Source organism: Myotis myotis, unplaced genomic scaffold, assembly GCF_014108235.1.
Source record: "Myotis myotis isolate mMyoMyo1 unplaced genomic scaffold, mMyoMyo1.p scaffold_m19_p_3, whole genome shotgun sequence".
In the NCBI taxonomy this organism is placed as follows: domain Eukaryota; kingdom Metazoa; phylum Chordata; class Mammalia; order Chiroptera; family Vespertilionidae; genus Myotis; species Myotis myotis.
This window is the reverse complement of record NW_023416335.1, coordinates 82,994,250-83,016,202: the sequence shown is the minus strand read 5'-3', so window position 1 is coordinate 83,016,202 and position 21,953 is coordinate 82,994,250. Positions and strand designations below refer to the sequence as shown.

Genomic DNA, 21,953 nt, shown 5'->3' with positions numbered 1-21,953 from the left:
GATTTATTTACCTTCTATAATTGAAACTTTGTTGCCTTTAGTGGATGCCTGTGGAAAGCTTGGCTTTCTCCATTGCCAGGGGCAACCCACTCCTGCTTGCTCCAGCTCTGTGGCCACGGCTGGCTGAAAGCAGGTATCTGGGATTTGTTTACCTTCTATAATTGAAACTTTGTTGCTTTCAATGGAGCTCAGAGCCGGGCTGCGGCAGGTGGGGAACCTTGGCTTCCTCCATCACTGGAGCAAGCAAGCCTCCTGCTCGCTCCAACTCCGTGGCTGCCGGCCGCCATCTTGGTTGGGTTAATTTGCATATAGTTGCTCTGATTGGCTGGTGGGTGTGGCTTAAGGTGTAACAAAAGTATGGTCAATTTGCATGTTTGTCTTTTATTAGTATAGGATGTGATCTTTGGAGGGTTATAAATTAAAAACTACATAAGTAAATTATATGAATAAGAACAGGCAAAGAAAAGATAAAGCAGATACAGATTCCTTCTACATATGTCTCTTTTATTTCTTCTAGTGTAGGTTGGAAAATTTGAGATGTAATTTCCCATAAACTTAGAACATTAGATTTTTTACCTATTGTGAAGTCTTTGTTGAATGGCTAGAGTTGAAAACAGTGGCTCCATATTCTAGAGAACCAAGCACAGAAAGCAGAATTTGCCCCATTTTGTAGTTCTCTAAATGAGGACTGTCTGTTTCATGAAGCATTAAAATAGTAATCATTTTTTTTTCATGCTCTGGTTTCTCTTCAGACCACATAAATATTTCGCCTTTTACTAAAATAGTAATCATTTTTCAACCAATCTAAAGTAGATCATTTAAGAAGTCTTACTAAACTTGACCTGTGGTTCCCAAGTTCAGGGGTTGCATGCACTGGGATCTGTGCCTAACTCTACCATTTAAAGAAAGGATGCTGGCTAGTGGTTGGAGCTGCCTGGAATAACAGAGAAAGGGGGCTCCGCTGGATATCTAGAATTTGAAGGGGCAAAACAGCCAAGTTTCCTGTAGGCTAATGCACCATAGCTAGACTAGTACTCTTTAAAAACCTTTGTCCAGGGGAACAGAGAGTGGCTGTATATATTTAAAACAAATATATAAAAAATAGTGCACAGGATGCTAGCGAGACAAACCATCAAGGGGTTGTTCTGAAGAGGTAACCCCTGATCCAAGCCTTAAAGAATGGTTGTTATTCAAGAGAAGTGGGGTTGAGATTTGTTGTGCATCCAGAACCAGCATTAGGTTTACTCTTGCCACAGAGGCAAGAGTAAACACGGTTGTGGAAGATCATGACAAGACCTGCTATGGACCCACTGACACAGAAAAAATATTTGTTCATGTTTTTAGATATAGCAAAACTTAACTTATGTGGTAGAATGTAGACCTTTGCATTAACATGGCCCCTCACCCTGACTAATGGAAAAGCTACTGAGCTTCCTTATATGGCCTGGCATACTACTCACTGTGCATATACTACATTTACAATGTAACTTTGGTTATATCTCCATGAGGAGCTTAAGGGACACTAGTGCTATATTCATTCACTCAGATGTATATATTTTATATGTCCTTGATACTGGTTATTTGCTAATTTAGTAGAAAGCCTAAGGGAAAGTAGCCTTGAATCCAATTTGAGTTCTAATCAGTCTTTGAATGTACACCCACTTCTGTGATCTGACCTAGCTTAATGGCATATTCTAGGAAATGAAAAACATACAGAATGGCTGGAATATATGGTATTCTGTCAGGAGTGGTGGAACTTGAAGAGGTAAGCAGGGTGAGATCATGACAGCAGTTATAAACTTTAGTGAGGTCTTTATCTAGGAAAGTTAAAAAGCCATAAAATAATTTTTAGGTATGTAATATGACCAGATTTGTATTTTGGATTCAATGAGGAAGGACTATCAGAAGGCTGCTCCAGTGAGGTAGGTGAGAGGTGATGATCTGAATGTCTGTGGAAGTTGAGATAGAGACACAGGGACAGAGAGTAGTGAGGGAAGGAAAGAGAGAAAAGGGAGGCATTCAAAAACACTCTAGGGTTTCTGGAGGGGCCACTGCATGAATAATTTCATTCTCTGAGCTGGTACACCAGAGGAGAACAGGTTTTGGAGAGAAATGATGAGTTGAGTTTTGGAGGATGTTGTATTTGAGAGGCTCATAGGATATGTCTAACAAGCAATTCTATAACCAAGTCTGAATACATATTTAAAAGTAGAAAACTCAAAAGAATTAAGTTAACTTGTGAATATGAAGTATCAATTCTGAAAACAAGGATGATGGTGAAGTGGATAAGAAAATAACTCTAAATATGTGCTTAAGGAATTTAAAAGAATGGAAGTACTGGTACGATGTAAACTAAAGCAATGTGTGGTGCAAAACTAAAAATTAAGAAAATGAGGAAAAGAAGAACCAAGATGGCGGCATAGGTAAACACCTGAAGTTGCTGCCTTGCACAACCACATCAAAACTACAACTAAAAGACAAAACGGATATCATCCAGAACATGGGAAGGCTGGTTGAGTGGAAGTTCAACAACTAGAAGGAAAGAGAAAAGCATATTGAGACTGGGAGGAGGTACAGAGGTGCAGAAGTGTGGAGGTACGGAGGCGTGTGAAACGGGCTGGCAACTGGGTACGCTGTTGTCTTTTTCAATCCGGAGGGAGATACAAGTCCCCAACTGCTCTGAACTCCAGTTCTGGGTGAGACTCTGGGGACCCAGACTCATATGGGGAAAAACTGGACTGTCTGGCATCTGGCCGGAACACGAGGGCAGCTTTCTCTCAGAGGTGCTCACAGCAATCATTGTTCCTGCACGGGGCAGCAAGACACAGAGACCAGGGACCTGTTCAGGGCAGGGCTGACTGGCAGCCATTGCTGTTTGTTCGGGACTGGTGATTCTCTGAGACCCCGCCCCACCCAATTTACAACCCCACCCAAGCTGTGTGCAGAGGCTTTTGCATATGAATGGCCCAGCCCCCTGGTCAGCAAACCGCGGCTCGCGAGTCACATGCGGCTCTTTGGCCCCTAGAGTGCGGTTCTTCCACAAAATACCACATGGGGGTGCACACATATAGTGCGATTGAAATTTCGTGGCCCATGCGCAGCAGTCAGTATTTTGTGGAAGAGCTGGTATTTTGTGGAAGAGCCACACTCAAGGTGCGAAAGAGCCACATGTGGCTCACGAGCCAGTTTGCCGAGCCACAGTTTGCTGACCACTGGCCTAGCCTTTTGCAATCTAAAACCTAACAAACTACAGCTGGGTCAGAGAGCCCCAGAGCTTCCAAAAGAAACCTAAGGCTCGATAGCAGCCTGCATTGCTTCACAGCTGCGCCTCATCTGGGCACCTCCAAACCCCAAGCAAAGAGGGGGAATCTGTAGATCTCTCTGTAGCTCCTGCTGGGTGGCCTCAGGCAATGGCTGACTTTGCACCCCTTGGAGATTTAAGAGCCAGTGTACCCAGTGGTCAGAGTGAGACCATACCAGATTACAACTCTTCAGATCCATAAGAGACACACTCAGGGGGCAGACTCAGTGAGCACCAAAGCCCCACTGAAGCAAGTCCTGCCCCATAAGGGTGTGTCTCCAGCACAGCAGTTCTCCCATTGTAGACACAACTGGTCCTCACAGCCAATTGGCCTGGAGGTCATTTCCTCCCAGTGATACTAACAGCAACCAAGGCTTAACTACAACAAGACTGTGCACACAGCCCACAAAGGGGCGCACCAAGAGTGTCCACCTCAGGTAATTAGGGAGGCTGAGCCACTGGGCCCTATAGGACACCTAGCACACAAAGCCACTCTATCAACACAGGAAGCAGCCAAAATGCGGAGACAAAGAAACATGTCACAAATGAAAGAAATGAAGGAAAGCAAACTATTGGATATAGAGTTCAAAACCATGGTTATAAGGTTACCCAAGAATCTTCTAGAAACCTAGAAATTTAGTGAGACCCTCAAGGATATGAAAAAGAACCAATTAGAAAGTAAACATACACTAACTGAAATAAAGAAATAATATACAGAGATCCAACAGCAGACTAGAGGATCCCAAGAATCAAGTCAAAGATTTGAAATACAAAGAAGCAAAAAACATCCAACCGGAAAAGAAAAAAGAAAAAAGAATAAAAAACTATGAAGATAGTGTAAGGAGCCTCTGGGACAACTTCAAGCGTACCAACATCCGAATTATAGGGGTGCCAGAAGAAGAGAGAGAGCAAGATATTGAAAACCTATTTGAAGAAATAATGACAGAAAACTTCCCCTACCTGGTGAAAGAAATAGACTTACAAGTCCAGGAAGCGCAGAGAACCCCAAACAAAAGGAATCCAAAGAGGACCACACCAAGACACATCATAATTAAAAAACCAAGGGCAAAAGACAAAGAGAGAATATTAAAAGCAGCAAGAGAAAAACAGTAACCTACAAGGGAATACCGATACAACTATCAGCTGATTTCTCAACAGAACTATGCAGGCCAGAAGGAAGTGGCAAGAAATATTCAAAGTGATGAATAGCAAGAACCTACAACCAAGATTACTCTACCCAGCAAAGCTATCATTTAGAATTGAAGATCAGATAAAGTGCTTCACAGACAAGGAAAAGCTAAAGCAGTTCATAACCGCCAAGCCAGTATTATATGAAATGCTGAAGGGTATTCTTTAAGAAGAGGAAGAAGAAGAAAAAGGTAAAGATAAAAATTATGAAGAACAAAGTGACAACAAATACATAACTATCAACAAGTGAATCTAAAAATCAAGTGAATAAAAAATCTGATGAACTGAATAATTTGGTAAATATAATAGAATCAGGGGCATAGAAAGGGAGTGGACTGACAATTCTTGAAGGGAAGGGGGTATGGGGGTGCAGGAAGAGACTGGTCAAAAATCGTACACTTATGGACGAGGACAGTGTTTGGGGGTGGTAAGGGCATGGAGTGAGGTGGGAACTGGGTGGAGGGGAACTATGGGGGGAAAAAAATAGGAACAACTGTAATAATCTGAACAATAAAATTTATTTTTAAAAAAGAAAAAAGAAAATGAGGATATTAAAAACTTAAAACCCAATTGTCACCAGGAATGAACTTATTTTCTACAAATGCTTCCCATGAAATGAGAGTATTCTTCTTTTGCTGTTGTTAGAAAGCAATGTGGTATTTTGAACTAGACAACTTGCTGGAAATTGTAATTGTTTAATAAAATACAGTAACTGGACACCCCAGCCTGAGAATTAAATAAAACAAAAAAGTCTCGCCCTAGCCCAGTGATGGTGAACCTATGACACATGTGTCAGAGGTGACACGTGAACTCATTTTTTTGATTTTTCTTTGTTAAATGGCATTTAAATATATAAAATAAATATCAAAAATATAAATCTTTGTTTTACTATGGTTGCAAATATCAAAAAATTTCTGTATCTGACACGGCACCAGAGTTAAGTTAGGGTTTTTCAAATGCTGACACTCTGAGCTTAAAAGGTTCACCATTACTGCCCTAGCCGGTTTGGCTCAGTGGATAGAGCGTCAGCCTGCAGACTGAAAGGTCCCAGGTTCGATTCCGGTCAAGGGCATGTACCTTGGTTGCGGGCTCATCCCCAGGAGTGGGTGTGCAGGAGGCGGCTGATCGATGTTTCTCTCTCATTGATGTTTCTAACTCTCTATCCCTCTCCCTTCCTCTCTGTAAAAAATCAATAAAATATATTTAAAAAAAAAAAAAAGCCTTTAGCAGATACAGAGAGAACATAGTTTACCTCAGGCAGTTGGCACAAACACACAGGGAATGTGTGTTTTCTTTCTCTACAAAGAAAATACATCGAAGGAGAGTGTAAAGAGTTCATCTCCACACAATTGACATGTGATCATCGTGAGTCCAGACTAAATGTATTAGGAAAAAAGTACTGGCAGACTTCCTTTCTCTTCATTAAGCAATGACTTAGCACAGAACAATGGCATTGCTTACAACAGTTTTACTGTCTTTGAAACCACAAGTTTAGAAACGTGACCTACAGTGGAAATACATGCTCTAGGCCAGAGTTATAAATATATACCGTAGGCATATGGACCACATTTCCCATTTTTACTGCACAGTAGAGAAAAATCTATATTCCTATTGCATCTAATGTTTGTGTGAATTTATATTAGCTAGAGCAAGAGACTATATATATATATATATATATATATATATATATATATATAATAAAAGAGAAACATGCAAATTGACCATACCCCCGAATGCTTCCCATTGGCTAATCAGGGTGATATGCAAATTAACTGCCAACCAAGATGGCGGCCGGCAGCCAGGCAGCTGAAGCGAACAGGAGGCTTGCTTGCTCCAGTGATGGAGGAAGCCAACGTTCCCCGCCTGCCACTGCCGGCCTCTGAGCTGCAGTCTAAGAAACAATGTTGCAATTATAGAAGCTAAACAAGCTCCAGATAGCTGCTTTCAGCCAGCCGGCCTCGGAGCTTAGAGCGGCAGTGATGGCAACAGTGTTTCAATTATAGAAGCTAAACAAAGCCCAGATACCTGCTTTCAGCAGCCGAGGCCTCAAGCTGGAGCCGGCCTCGGATCTAAAGCCGGCTCTCAGTTTCAGTGACAGCCATAGAAAGTAAATAAATCCCAGAATAAAAAGAAAAAAGAAAAAAAGGAGAGGCTGGGGGCTTCAGTCACCCGCCAGCCTGAAAACGGCCCTCAGCCCCTCACCCAGACTGGCCAGGCACCTCAGTGGGGACCCTGAAGGGGGTGCGGGCAGCCTAAAAACAGCCATCATCCCCTCATCCAGGCTGGCCAGGCACCCAGTGGGGACCCTCACCCTGATCCGGGACTCCCTTCAGGGCAAACCAGCTGGCCCCCACCTGTGCACCAGGCCTCTGTCCTATATAGTAAAAGGGTAATATGTAAACTGACCCTAACAGCAGAAGGACTGGGAATGACTGGTCACTATGACACACACTGACCACCAGGGGGCAGACGCTCAATGCAGGAGCTGCCCTCTGGTGGTCAGGGTGCTCTCACATGGGAGGAGCTCTGCTCAGCCACAAGCCAGGCTGACGGCTGCCAGTACAGTGGTGGTGGTGGGAGCCTCTCCTGCCTCCTCAGCAGCGCTAAGGATGTCTGACTGCAGTTTAGAACTGCTCCCCGCTGGCAAGTGGACATCCCCCGAGGGCTGCCGGGCTGCCAGAGGGACGTCTGATTGCCATCTTAGGCCCAATCCCCCGGGGAGCAGGCCTAAGCCAGCAGGTGGTCATCCCCTGAGGGGTCCCAGACTGCAAAAGGGCACAGGCTAGGCTGAGGGACCCCCTCCTGCCCCCTGAGTGCACAAATTTTTGTGCACCGGGCCTCTAGTGTATATATATATCATACATAGCAGGTACATGTTTCTTGTGTACCATTTAGCACACACACAGAGATCCATACACACACACATACAAACACACAGAAAACTGAGCAGTGTTTTCTTTAAAGTGGTGGATTTCCATAGGTTGGTAGCATTCTCAAAGTTCACATAAAAAGTAAGTAAAATGTATATACTAGTAAAAGTACAATGGACAATCTAGTGAAAACAAATACCAAATCCTACTTTGAGATATAAAATGATGTAATTCAGATGCCACTGTCATCTAATCTTCCAGCTTCTGAATCCATGGATATTATTTATGTTGTTGTCATGTAATACAGAGTTAGTTTCTTTACAGTCCCCCCCACCCTCACTCCCCTGCCCCCCCAAGAAAAAAGTCTACTTACAGAAAAGCAGTTACTGGAGATTCTATAAGAAGTGAAATCCAGGGGGGTTAGGGTTCCTAAATGCTTTTATCTACTTGAACTATAATATATTATATCTAAATTAAGAGCAAAACATTAATTAACATTAAATGCCCTCCTTTTTTCCTGTACTAGTAATTTAACTTTATATATAAAAAAAGAGCATAGCTACTTGTAGAAATACTACTTCTAGTGGAAAGATTTTTTTTTTTCCATGTTTTACAAAGCAATGGAGTATAGCATATTTAGTCACTATACTACCCATAATTTAAAAGTACAATTAAGTAACTTTTAGTTTGGTAATTAGTACTTCCAAAAATCATACCATGAACTCCTGTTTGATTTCTAAAATTAATTTCTCTTTTTTTTTAAATGTATTTTATTGATTTTTTACAGAGAGGAAGGGAGAGGGATAGAGAGTTAGAAACATCTATGAGAGAGAAACATCGATCAGCTGCCTCCAGCACGCCCCCTACTGGGGATGTGCCCGCAACCAAGGTACATGACCTTAACCAAAATTGAACCTGAGACTCTTCAGTCCGCAAGCCAACACTCTATCCACGAGCCAAACCGGTTAGGGCTAATTTCTCTTCTTAATAAAACTACAACTGATATTTCCTATGCAAAGTTAAGTGCTTAGATTGAAAACAAAATAAGACTTTTTAAAAAATATCACTGTGGCCCTGGCCCCTGAGGCCCAATTGGTCAGAGTATCATCCTGTATACTGAAAGGTCTTTGGGTTAATTCCTGATCAAGGAACATACCGAGGTTTCAGATTCCATTCCCGGTTGGGGTGCAACAGATCGAGTTTCTCTCTCACATTGATGGTACTCTCTCCCTCTCCCTTCCTTTCTCTCTAAAAATCAATAAAAAGCATCCTTGGGTGAGGATTTAAAAAAAATAAAATAAAATAATTAAAGAAAAATTATCATTGTGGTTGCACACTAATCGTCCCAGAAACCTATATACAAATGCTTAAGAGTGATAGAGATCCTATAGAGGCAATATGATATGATTACTTAGAACCTAGTCATTTTGTTTCTGAGTTACTGAATCCATACTTTTCACTGAATAAAAACAAAGACAACAACTTTTCACTATATACTTTGGTACAGATAATCCAAAATCATAGATAATCAAACAATTTTTATTTGGATTTTGACTATTTTCATACATAAAGTAAAATATTCTGTAAATTTGTAAATTTCAAACAAAATAATGCCCAGTGAAAAATTAGAAAGTTATCAACCTTTCTCAATGTAATGCTAAGGACCTTAAAACACTCCCTTACATTTTATGCCTATTCCTTGCCTGGAAATAAACTCTAAACTCTTTGACATGGCATTTGAGATCCCAAATAATCTTTCTAATCTGTTTTGCCAGTAATTTCTGTCCACACCCTTCTCTTTCTAGAACATGTTAACGTTCAGTTTCATGTCCTAGTTCATGGTGTTCCCTTAATCTGTTATGGTTGTTTTCATTTGTCAAAAGCCTGTACATATTTCAGGCCCATGTCATCCATCTTTTCTGTAATATCTTCTCTATCCTGCCTTCAAGGTAGTATTTATCCTTCCTTCTTCTGTACTTTCCTTACTGCTATTAAAATTAAAGTGTTAGAAGTTTTTTATCTCCTCCACAGCATTATACTCAAAAGGAAAAAGTCTTACTTATTTTGATTTCACCCAAGCTTCACACAATGACTGATAGAGGGTACCCAATAAATCCTGAACTGAACAGACCTAGTCTTGATTTATGTAACAGAGAAACAAACTTTAAGAATAATCCTTACCTATATAAAATGTATAAACCACATCCCACTGATTATTTTATCAGTTATTGTTAGAATTGAATGAAAATCATTGGATTTTAGATAATAGTGAACATTTACCCTAAACATGAATTTTCCATTGTAATCCTTTTGGTGTTAAATACATCAAACAACTAAATTTCTCTCTTGCAGTCGGTTTGGAAGGAGGCAGGAAATAGTTCTCTAAAAATCCAGTCAAGTATCTGTAAAAATAAATAGAAATCAAATATGAGATCCTTACTAATACTACTAGAATATCAAAGTAAGAATCATTTAGTTTGTTAAACTCTTGTATGTTAAAGGGTTAAAGACATTTTGAAGTCTAAAAAGATTAATTCAATTAAAAGTAACTTTAAGGAAGATTAGATTTATGCTAAAGGGTCAGTGCTAAATCACGGTCATGAAATATTTTTTTATAACTCTTTAAAAAAGCTAATAATTGGTAATATGTTGAAATTGCATTCAATATTTCTCTATGACTGTCAATCAGGTGTCATCAAACTATAGTCTGTGGGCCAAACCTTGCTCCTACCTATTTTTATTTTTGTAAATAAAGTTTTATTAAAACACAGCCATACTCATTTGTTTCTGTATTGTTCCTGTCTACTTTTATTCTGCAAAGTTGAGTAGTTCAGAAAGAGATTGTATGTTTCACAAAGCCTAAAATATTTATTTCTGGCCCTTTAGAGATAATTGGCCAACTCCTGCTGTAGATAATCAGTTAGAAAAAATCTAGTTGAAAACCAAGCTAGTTTGTATATGTGAGAATTTCTTGTTATTCTAGACTTTAGAATATTTCTGCGAAGTTTCCTTCTCAAAACCAAAAAAAAAAAATTGTTTTTAAGAAGGTATAAGGATGTTATGACCCAGCAAGCCCTCTTTTGGGTATTTACCTGAAAAACTTGAAAATACTTATATGTAAATATATATGTACCCCTGTGTTCACTGCAGCACTATTTTCAATAGCCAAGACATGGAAATAACCTAAGTGTCCTTCAACCAATGATTAGATAAAGAAGATATGATAAATATACACAGCCATAAAAAATATGAAATACTGCCATTTGCGACAATATAGAAAAATCTCCAGAGTATCATGCTAAGTGAAATAAGTGAGATGGAAAAAGGTAAGAACCATATGATTTCAGTGATATGTGAAATATAGAATAAAAAATAACAAGCAGCCCTGGCTGATTTGACTCAGTGGATGGAGCGTTGGCCTGCAGACTGAAGGGTTCCTGGTTCGATTCTCGGTCGGGGGGCACATGCCTGGGTTGCGGCTTGCTCCCCAGTAGGGGGCATGCAGGAGGCAGCCAATCAATGATTCCCTGTCATCATTGATGTTTCTGTGATGTTTCTATATGATCTTTCTCTCTCTTCCTCTCTGAAATCAATAAAAAATATATTTTTTTAAAAGGTAGCAAGCAAACGGATGAACTTAAGGACACACCCAACAGTATGGTGGTTATCAAAGGGGAAGGGGAGAGAGGGGAGGATGAAGAGGGTAAAGGGTGTCAAATACATGGTGACAGGAGACCAGACTTTGGGTGGTGAGCACACAATGGAATATACATTCCATGTATTATAAAGGTGTATACCTGAAACATATAATGTTATTAATCAATATTGCCCCCAACAAATTTATTTTTTTTAAAAAGGGATGTTATGATTAGAAATGTACAGATATTTTTTAAAGAATAAATTATTTTATTTCAATACCTTTAACATATATGCCTACCTGATTATTTTTCATTAACTAGGAAAAGCAGTGGCTGCTCTTTATATTCAAGTATACCACTGAAAAGTATCTTTTCTACCACTGCTGTTTTACTAACAAGCAGAAACTTGTTAATTAATTCTTCCTATAGAAATAAAGGCTTAAAGTTAAATATAATTATTTTTTTAAATGAGGGGAGGAAAAGTAGTAAAGAGGAAGGACGAAGGGGAGAAGTGGGGAGAGGGGAAAAAGAAGGTACTGTACCTCATTCTCTAATTGATATGAAGCCAATCTGTGTACCAAAATTAAGGCCATCGCGGACATGGGAGAAGAACTTCTCAGGATGGCAGGATGTACAGAGGTTGAGATCTTGTATCTGGTCCTGGATATTCTGTGGTAGAATTCCTCCTTGTTCTAGAAGAATCCTTAGGATAAAGATTTTTCAAAAGATAGCAAGTTTATTTTACCAAAAGCCAAAGCAATATGAAATAAGTATGGATATTGGTGTAAAAGAATTCTGGGAAAGATATGCTTGGAACAATGCAAACTGTTATTTAGTTATAGAACATGGACTAGTCAGGAAATGGTAGATTTTATCACCATTTGTCACCTACATTCATATATGAACTATACAACCTTTCATATTGTACTGCAGATATAATCTGAGTACAGGATTTTGTAATAAAAATCAAGATCTTATTTTAGAAGGAACTTTAAAGTTACCAGGCTATTTGTAGACAAGATTCCTTTGATTCAGACAGAGCATGCCTTTTAGTCATTTGACCCTCCTATCTTCTTTCTCCTATTACCAATTTTTTCACAGAAAATTTGCTTCTCCATAAAACTTTATGATATGAAATATGACTATCAATTAGTGATACTTATTCTGCAAGTAAAACTTAACATATTTCAATCCTTTCTGTTAATGTGCTAAATGAGACAGAACCTAGGCAAAGTTTAGCTGAGTAGAATAGAAACATGATTCAAATCAGACATCAATTTTCCTTTGTAGAAAAGACACATAATTTTAACAGCTATTAATAGCAAAACTTCACAAATCCATATTTTTGCCGAGTAGTATATTTCTCTAGTTAGAGAATACAAATTATTTTTAAAATATCGGTTTCCTAATAGTTTATTATATTTAGGAGAATTTAGCTGAGGAATAACTATGAAGTAAAACACATTCCAACTTTTCTCTATGAAGTTTAACCTCCCCTTTAAATCAAAGAGATACCAGCCAGAAAAATGTCTGTTATTAAAACTTAGATGAGAAGAGATTTCATATTTAAATTCGTTTTTTTGTGTACACGTATTTGACAGCTATTTCAATATTTGCCAAATGAATTTTTCTTGAAGTTACTAATTGATTTCTAAATTAATTTTCATTAAAAACTTGCAGTTCTGGCATGAAATCAAACATACCTGGTGGCTTTACGAATGTCAACATAGGGATTTGGTGACTCAAATAGCCGCACACATTCAGGATCAATATTATGAAATGCATTTGCAGATTCCCTTGGAAGAGTAAAACAGCAAGGTCCTACTGAAGGTCCCAGTATGACAATAATATCTTCCAAACTGCAACCGTATTCTGCTATCATAGCATTCACGGTAGCCATAGCAACACCTAGCAAAGTACCTTTCCAACCTGGTAAACAGAAAGAAAAAGATAAGGACAGTTAAAACATAACAAGATTTCATCTTAATTTTTTTTTTTATCCTCATCTGAGGATATGTAATTTATTTATTTGAGAGAGAGGAAGGGAGAGGGAGAGAGAGAGAGAAAAACATCAATTGGATTGACTGGGAATCAAACCCTAGACCTTTTGATAAGGGACAACGCTCCAATCAACTGAGCCACACCAGGCAGAGCAATTTTACCTTAATTTTTACCTAAGTTAAAAATAAGCACAATCAGTTCGTGTTTTTTTCCAAATCCAGAAATAGTAAATGAATCACAAAATTGAGCTAACTAATCACTTAATTAACTAAAATACTGGCTTTTAAATGAGGTATATTATACATAGCCCCTGATACAGAAGAGATATTTAATGGGGGAGAGGTGTCCCTTCCACTTCCTTTTAAAAATGTTCTGTACTTTTAGTTTCCATTGGCATTATGCCTTCTTATTCTTCTCCCTTTCTCTCCCTCCCTCACTTTTCCCCCCTCAGTTTTAAAAAATGTAAAAAATAAAATAAAATTTACAATTTTAACCAATTTAAAAAGACACTTAGAGCTGAAACCGGTTCGGCTCAGTGGATAGAGCATCGGCCTGCGGACTGAAAGGTCCCAGGTTCGATTCCAGTCAAGGGCATGTACCTGGGTTGCGGGCACATCCCCAATAGGAGATGTGCAGGAGGCAGCTGATCAATGTTTCTCTCTCATCGATGTTTCTAACTCTCTATCTCTCTCCCTTCCTCTCTGTAAAAAATCAATAAAATATATTTTTTAAAAAAAAGACACTTAGAAAGCCAAGAGACATATGAAAACATGCTCAAAGTCACTTATCATCCAAGAGATGCAAATCAAAACAACAATGAGGTACCATCTCACACCTGTCAGAATGGCTATCATCAACAAATCAACAAACGACAAGGGCTGGAGAGGATGCAGAGAAAAAGGAACACTCGTGCACTGCAGGTGGGAATGCAGACTGGTGCAGCCACTATGGAAGACAGTATGGAGTTTCCTCAAAAAGCTAAAAATTGAACTCCCATTTGACCCATTGATCCCACTGCTAGGAATATATCCCAAGAAACCAGAAACACCAAACAGAAAGGATATATGCATCCCTATGTTCATAGCAGCACAATTTATCATAGCTAAGATTTGGAAACAGCCTAAGTGCCCATCAATGGATGAATGGATTAGAAAACTGTGGTACATCTACACAATGGAATACTATGCTGCTATAAAAAAGAAGGAACTCTTACCATTTGCAACAGCATGGATGGAACTGGAGAGCATTATGCTAAGTGAAATAAGCCAGTCAATGAAGGAAAAATACCACATGATCTCACTCATTTATGGATAATATCGAGCATTATAAACTGATGAACAAAAATAGATACAGAGGCAGAGCAGCATTAAACAGATGGTCAAACTATAGAAGAAAGGTTGGAGAGGGTTGCGGGGGGGGGGGGGGGTAAGAGATCAACCGAAGGACTTGTATGCATGCATATGAGCATAACCAATGGACACAAGACACTGGGGGGGAGGGGAGGCTGGGGGAAGTTCAAGGGGGAAAAAAAGGAGACAAATGTACTACTCTTTGTAATATTTTAAGCAACAATAAAAAAAAAAAGACACTTAGTAGTGTTCAGCATATTTACATTGTTGTGCAACAACTCTCCACAACTTCATCTTCAAAATCGGAACTCTATACAATATACAAGTTTTAAACAATAAATCTCCCTTCCCACCTTCCCTGGTCCCTGGAAACCACCATTCTACTTTCTGTTTCTGTGAATTTGACTACTCCAGGTACCTCATGTAAGTTGTAATCATACAATATTTTTCTTTTTGTAACTGGCTTATTTCACTTAGCATAATGTCCTCAAGGTTCATTCATGTTGTAGCATGCATCAGAATTTCCTTCTTTTTTAAAAAATATGTCATTATTAATTTCAGAGAGAGGAAGGAAGAGGGAGAGAGGGATAGAAACATCAATGATGAGAGAGAGGCATTGATCAGCTGCCTCCTGCACACCCCCTACTGGGGATTGAGCCAGCAACCTGGGCATGTGCCCTGACAGGGGCATGGGGGGAGATCGAACCTTGAACTCCTGGTTCATGAGTCGATGCTCAACCACTGAGCACACCAGCTGAGCTGGATTTCCTTCTTTTTTAAGGCTGAATAATATTCCATTTTATGTATATAGCACACATTGCTTATCTATTAATCCATCAATGGACACCTGAGTTGCTTCAACATCTTAGCTATTGTGAATAATGTTACTATTACTAAGGGAGTGCAAATATCTTATTGAGAACCTGTTTTCAATTACTTTGGATACATACTCATAAGTAGAATTGCTGGATAATAGGGTAACTCTATTTTAAAATTTTGAAGAAACACCATACCATTTTCCATAGCATCTGCACCATTTTGCATCTTCACCAGTATTGCATTAGGGTTCAAATTTATCCACATCCTCATCAACACTAGTTATTTTCCTTTTAGAAAATATTAGCCACCCTAATAGGTATGAGGTATATCTCATTATGGTTCTGATTTGTATTTTCCTAATTATTCATGATGCTGAGCATCTTTTCACATGCTGTTAGTCATTTGATTATTGTCTTTGGAGAAATGTATATTCAAATACTTTGCCTATATTTTAAATAGGTTATTTGTTTTCTGTTGTGCTGGGGTTCTTGTCCCAGCATCAAGAAGGGTTCAGGAATCTGGAGAAGGCTGTACGTAGATGTTAAATAAGAATCCAGGGACTAATAAAGAGTCCGGAGACGAGATATAATTTTGAAAGGCATTTGGGGGTCAGAGGAGCTTAGCTAAAGGAGCTAAGATCTAAGGTCTTAAGGCTAAGGTCTTAGGTTCTCTAGTTGTCCCCAGGACCCCAAGCTTTTTATTAACACAATTTGTCCTGAGGCGAAGCAGAGATACACACTTCAAAGGGCCAGGGATTTGTACAGAGTCCATTGTCAGAATGGGGGAATTAGCCTATGGCTGTTCAGGTGTTTGGCCAGTAGGAGGCAATAACATGCAGATTAAGATGCCTTTTAACTGTCTGGCAGCCACAGTCAACTTAATGTATTCTATTCAGGTTTGGGGAAATGCCTTTAGCCATTCCCAGATGCAGACCTGCTGTACATGCTGGAAACTGGTTTCCGGCAGTATTGTTGTAGAGTTGTAGGAGTTCTTTATATATTCTGTATATTAATCACTTGTCAGATATGTGAATTGCAAATATTTTCTCCCAGTCTGTGAGTTATCTTTTCACTTTGTTGATTGTGTCCTTTGATGCAGATAAATTTTAATTTTTATGAAATCCCATTTATTTTTAATTTTGTTGCTTGTGCTTTTATTGTCATATCTAAAAAACCATTGCCTAATCCAAGATCATAAGAATTTACACTGCCCTAATTGGTTTGGCTCAGTGGATAGAGCGTCGGCCTGCAGACTGGAAGGTCTCAGGTTCTATTTCCGTCAAGGGCATGCACCTTGATTGAGGGCACATCCCCAATAGGAGGTATGCAAGAGGCAGCTGATTGATGTTTCTCTCCCATCGATTTTTCTAACTCTCTATCCCTTTCCCTTCCTCTCTGTAAAAAATCAATAAAATATATTTTAAAAAAAGAATTTACACTTGTTTTCTTCTTCGAGTATTATAGCTTTAGCTCTACATTTACTTCTTTGATCCATTTTTAAGTTAATTTTTATATGTTGTAAGATATTAGCATCCATTTTTTCCATGTGAGTATCGTTTTCCCAGCATCATTTGTTAAAGAGATTGTCCTTTCCCCATTATATAGTTTACATACCTGGTTAAAAATCAACTGACCATATATGAAATGGTCTATTTCTAGGTTCTCTATTCTATTCTATTAATGCATATATCTGTCTTTATGCCATTCTGCTTTGATTACTACAGCCTTGTAATAAGTTTTGAAATCAGGAAGTATGAGACCTCTAACTTTGTTTTTCTTCAATAGTTTCATTTTATCACCTTTATCTTTGATATTTTAAAAATGTTTTAAACCTAAAAAGTAACAAATAATATTCCCTTTTTATATTCAGGAAATAAGATTCAAATTTTAAATAACTTTAGCAATGTCTAGTGGTCTAATTCTTTTACTTTAGCCACTTTCTTATTTATCTATGGCCTAAAAAGCAAAGTGGTCATAGATTTACAAATAGAAGGAAATCCAAAAGGTCATCCCTCACTTCACCTAGATATACAACCACAGAATAACCTAAAACAGTATTTTAAAACACCCCCAGAAAATAAAATTCCATAACCTTAGCACATAATCTAAAAATCCTTCTTTGTTCTTAGCATATTAAGCTAAATGCAATTTGCCAAATATTTCTCACTTTTTTTTTCTTTACCTCCATGTCTTTACACATGCTGCTGCATCTTTATGAACACCTCTCTGCAACATGCCTCACCTTCCTATTCCTCATTGTCTAGACTTCAAGGCTTCTCAGTGGTAGTGTCACACCCTGGGGAGTGTTTGAAAAGCATGAGGCTTTTTTTTTTTTTTAAATACAACTGGAAATTTCGAAAGCCAAGCAAACTGTCTGCAATGTAAGATTATCTTGCCCAAAATGCTCCCAGCACCCCTCCTGAGAAACACTGGCACCTAGCCAAACTCTACAAATTCCTCAGGAATCAGCCTAGGTACCATTTTTGGGGGGAATTCTATTCTGATTCATATATATTGACTTAGTTACTGCTTTTATCTGCTTCTATAATAGGAGTATGCTGAACCTACCCCTATCTTTATATTTATCACCATGTAAAATAATTAACTGTTTATGTGTTTGTTATGCCTACCAGAAAAAATTTCTAATTTGTCCTGTGCTACAAAAATGGTAAAATCCTAAATGCTTAAATATGCTTACCAGCGTGAGCAACCCCACATGCTTTTTTGACAGGATCTGCAAAAATTATCGGTATACAGTCAGCACCAAGAGCTGCTATGGTGACTCCTCTCTGATTTGTGGTGATTCCATCATAAGATTCCGGCTCCTTCCTTCCCATAACCCAGACGTCATTGGCATGATCTGTCTAATACCAAAGATGTGCAATAAAAATGTTTTGAAAGTAGGATTTATCATACCATAAGTTTTTCTGAAAGTATTCATTTTGTACAAAATTATATAACCAGTTTAAGATTACTAGCATTTATTAAATATATCCCTTCTATATATGGTAAAATACCAATTTATTATCATTTAACTTTTGGTATTATAAGTTCTGTATATTTTATTCAAAGGAAAGCAGACTTTAACATGTTAAAATTCAATACTGTCCTTCATGAATACCTCCTACTAGAGATGGGTCTCTACATGTAGTACTTTCCACCATGAGCTAATGCATTGAAAGAAATTAATTACCAAGTCAATGATACTTTTCCTTTTCCTAGATTCAATTAAACCTAGAATTCTGTAACAAACAAAGCACTGTCTCATCAATTGTACCCTGGTGTTAACTTAGAAAAGAATGGCCTTTCTCTTCCACAGTTCAGGAACCTTTCTTCTAAATCAAAAAGGGCAGTGGTACTATATTCTCTGAGAGTTACTGTACTCTTACATGTGAGGAGCTCCAGGTGAATATATACATATATATTCCCATAGAATTGTCATATATGTGTGTGTGTGTGTATATATATACGTATATATATGTATATATATATATATACACACACACATATTTTTAGGCTATGGTATACGAATCAAAAAACACCTACTTTAAGAATTATCCTAACGTTTTACATAAAACACCAGATGCAAAAATTAAATAGCTTGATTAAGGTCCATTAATCATTAGCAGAGTTAGTAATATACTTCAGATCTTCCAAAATATGAAACATAATTTTACCTTTATTCTGTAAAATTTCTTCACATTAAATCCTGCAGCACTCCCCAACCTACGCAGATTTTCTTGAACAACTACCCGGGGATCTCTTCGTTTGGAGCTACTGAAGAGATTGAATGAGCTGAGAGTTGGTATGTAAGATATCCCACCTGTTCTTGTAGTAAATCCATGTATGAAAATGTCTGTTGAAGATAAGTAATGAAGATTATAAGTATGTTATACAAAAGACTATAAAAAGCATTAAAGATGCTATTTCTTGGTAAGACTTTCCCTGATTATTTCAGCCTGCTTTTGTTTATCTGGCACCTAATTTTTATAGCACTTTGTCCGGATGTTCTTAGTATACACTGCTTTGTGTTTGTTTTAACTTTCCTATGGATTTATTGCTCTTCAAAGGGTATCATCTGTCCCAGTTGTCTTTGTTATTCCCAATAGTCTATAGCTCACAATAAATATCATTTAACCAAGAAGATTGACTGTTTTAAATTTCACTATTCTGTAATGATGACAATGAGTTAAGATTTCAGAATTGCTAAACAGGAAATATCATTTAAAGGAAGCCTGGGGATTTGTCTTAAAGCTAATTTGCATAAAGCAAATGTATTTATGTAGAGGGCTTTTAAGGGACTATCCCTTAATATCCCTAACACTACCAGACCACCCATGACATTCCCATGTTTCAACTGATGGTAATGAGCACATAAGCCCAGTCTACAAAAGAAAGAAGGAAAAAAAGAAGTGAACAACTTCTAAAGAATGACCGGTTTTTCACATGCCTGGTGAAAACAACAGATAGTGTGTAATATACCTGAGATCAAAGGAGTCGTGAGGATGGTTAACTCTCCTTTCAGTGCCGGCAGACTTCTCAAATATGTTTCTATTTCATTCTGTATAGCTTCTAGTTCTTGAGTTGTGATCATGCTTATCTCAGTGGACTGTTTCAAAAGACCTCCCTTCAACGTTACCTGTAAATCTTCAAACTCAAAATTGTAAACATCAGTGAAGAGTTGATCAATAAAAGCCTTCATTAACGTCTTCCGCTGCATGGGTACCATTACCTTAATGCTGCTCAGGTTTTTTTCATCAATTTTCTGTTTAATGGTATACAAAGAGGCAGCCATACTGGGATTGCTAACAATCTCAAATTCTCTCAAGAGAGCTGACAATCCATTGGTTGTTTCTAATTCATAAGTATCAAGGTGACCGTTCCTTTCACAGCTGATGTTACTGCAACACATTATGCAAAGGAGCTTGGCCTTGGCAGCATGGTGGGATCTGACAGCACCCAATGTCTTCAGTAATGTCGGATAGTTTTCCTGAGAGTTCAATGCCAAACCAAATAGATCAATCAACACTGCTTCTGCCATCCTGCAGTAACTGTACAAAGCTCTTCAAAGAAGACTTTTGTGCTCCCCCCAAATCACCTGTAACAAAATATTAGCATAAATAAGAATGCAAAATTAGATCAATCCTATAGTTACAACAGAAATATATGGCTGGGGGGGGGGGGGGGAGAATCGCATTGATCTAAAAATGTGACCAAAATTGTAACACTAGACCCCTCCCAGAAAAGTCAGAAAACTGTCATAAGAGAATCATGACAATTAAAGCAAAGTTATTTCCTAATTCATCTTCCAAAAGGATGTGTACATCTTTCCAGAAAGGCAGCAGTTCCTCTGTTTTTGTTTTCATACAGGGAATTTTAAATAGGAATCTACCTGTTGACTTAGACAAAGTCCTGTTTTTTTAACGACATGGCATCAATGCATGTGATATGTCATCAATCCTGACATGACTGCCAGGGTCGGTCACATCCCTTCATGAGAAATACGGGGGCCTTGCATTCAGTCGGCTAAACGGAGCCGCACTTTAAAAATCGCGTTTTTAGGAGATAACGCCGAAGTGACTATGCGTTTCTCGCCAGGGTTGACACAATCCCCAGGCCGGCAATTGCCACGGAGCGGCTGGGACTGTGCGAGAGGCCCTGCCGCCCGCTCCCTCCGCCTCCCAGCCGGGTCCCCGCACCTCCGTCCCCGCCCGCCCGCCCGCCCGCGGCTGGGACCCGCTCCGCCCTCGCAGTAACCGGGGAACTCCGGCAGCGCCCGGAGAGTGGAGTCAGCTTTCCCACCGGCGGGCTTGGCGGACAGAAGCTACACAGTTCGGTCCCATTAAAAATGCACCCGCACGGCAGCAGCGGGTGGGCGCGTCTGGTCTCCGGCCTACACGGTCAGGCAGCTAAGTTACCGTCCTCACGATCCAACAGGCTGGGCAGGCTAGAAAGCAGTTATTTTTTTTTAGAATAAGAGGCCGTCTAAGGAATAGCAGAGAATTCCAAAGAGCAGTTTTACAGAATAGGGGTGAGCCTCCTCACCGGGCCGGGACCGGGCCTCCTCTCGCCGCGCGCCCAGCGTCCGCTCCCTACCGGACAGCACGCTCTCCCGCTCCGTGCATCGGGGCTGTGAAGACATCGGGAGACGCGGGGTGCCCGTGAGGTTCCACAGGACGCGCCTGTCACGGGCGGGCCCGGGCGGCCCCGCGGGGCTCCCGCCTCCACCTGCCCGGACCCGCCCGCGGGGACTTCCAGGGACCACGCCCGCCGCGGGCCGCGCCCCGCCCGCCGCCCGCCCTGAACCTGGGCTCCACCCCGCCCGCGGCCTGCGGTGAGGCTCTGCCCCACCCACCTCACCCTGAGCCCAGCCCACCCCACCCCAGCCCTCCCCACCTCACCCTGAGCCCAGCCCACCCCACCCCAGCCCTCCCCACCCCAGCCCTCCCCACCTCACCCTGAGCCCAGCCCACCCCACCCCAGCCCTCCCCACCTCACCCCGGGCCCAGCGACACCCGGGAGCCGCGGGCGAGTCCCCCGAAGTCCCAGTCCGGCCCCCGCCTGCCTAGGGCCCCGCAGCTGCGGACGGACTGCCGGGCGGCGCGAGCGGCTGGGAGGCCGGGACGAGTCGGGGCGGCGGGCGGGGGAGTCAGCAGTTCCGGGCGAAGGCGGCCCGTCGAGCCCGCTCCCCGCGGCCCCGTGGAGGGAAGAGGAACAGGAACCAGAACGCAGAGGGCCTCGCGCCGGAGCCAGGCGGGCGGCGGGCGGCGGGCGGGGCGCCCGATCCC

At 40.2% G+C, this 21,953-nt stretch overlaps 1 protein-coding gene across 7 annotated transcripts; it reads right to left on the bottom strand.

The window, feature by feature from the left end:
* Positions 1–8,877: 8,877 nt before the first annotated feature.
* On the bottom strand, positions 8,878–21,805 carry LACC1 (laccase domain containing 1). 7 transcript variants are annotated; one of them, XM_036299066.1, is made up of 8 exons: positions 21,664–21,805; positions 21,211–21,295; positions 19,648–20,263; positions 18,843–19,021; positions 17,864–18,029; positions 12,701–12,926; positions 11,540–11,700; positions 8,878–9,761 (listed from the first exon to the last, which is right to left on the bottom strand). In XM_036299066.1, the coding sequence occupies exons 3-7, from the start codon at positions 20,204–20,206 to the stop codon at positions 11,541–11,543; spliced, it is 1,290 nt and encodes a 429-aa protein (XP_036154959.1). In that variant the 5' UTR covers positions 20,207–20,263; positions 21,211–21,295; positions 21,664–21,805; the 3' UTR covers positions 8,878–9,761; position 11,540. The 7 variants fall into 7 exon arrangements, with proteins under 7 accessions (XP_036154959.1, XP_036154958.1, XP_036154961.1 ...); XM_036299065.1 differs by having other exon boundaries at positions 21,659–21,798; XM_036299068.1 differs by lacking the exon at positions 21,664–21,805 and adding an exon at positions 21,020–21,112 and having other exon boundaries at positions 21,211–21,428.
* Between the last annotated feature and the right edge of the window lie 148 nt (positions 21,806–21,953).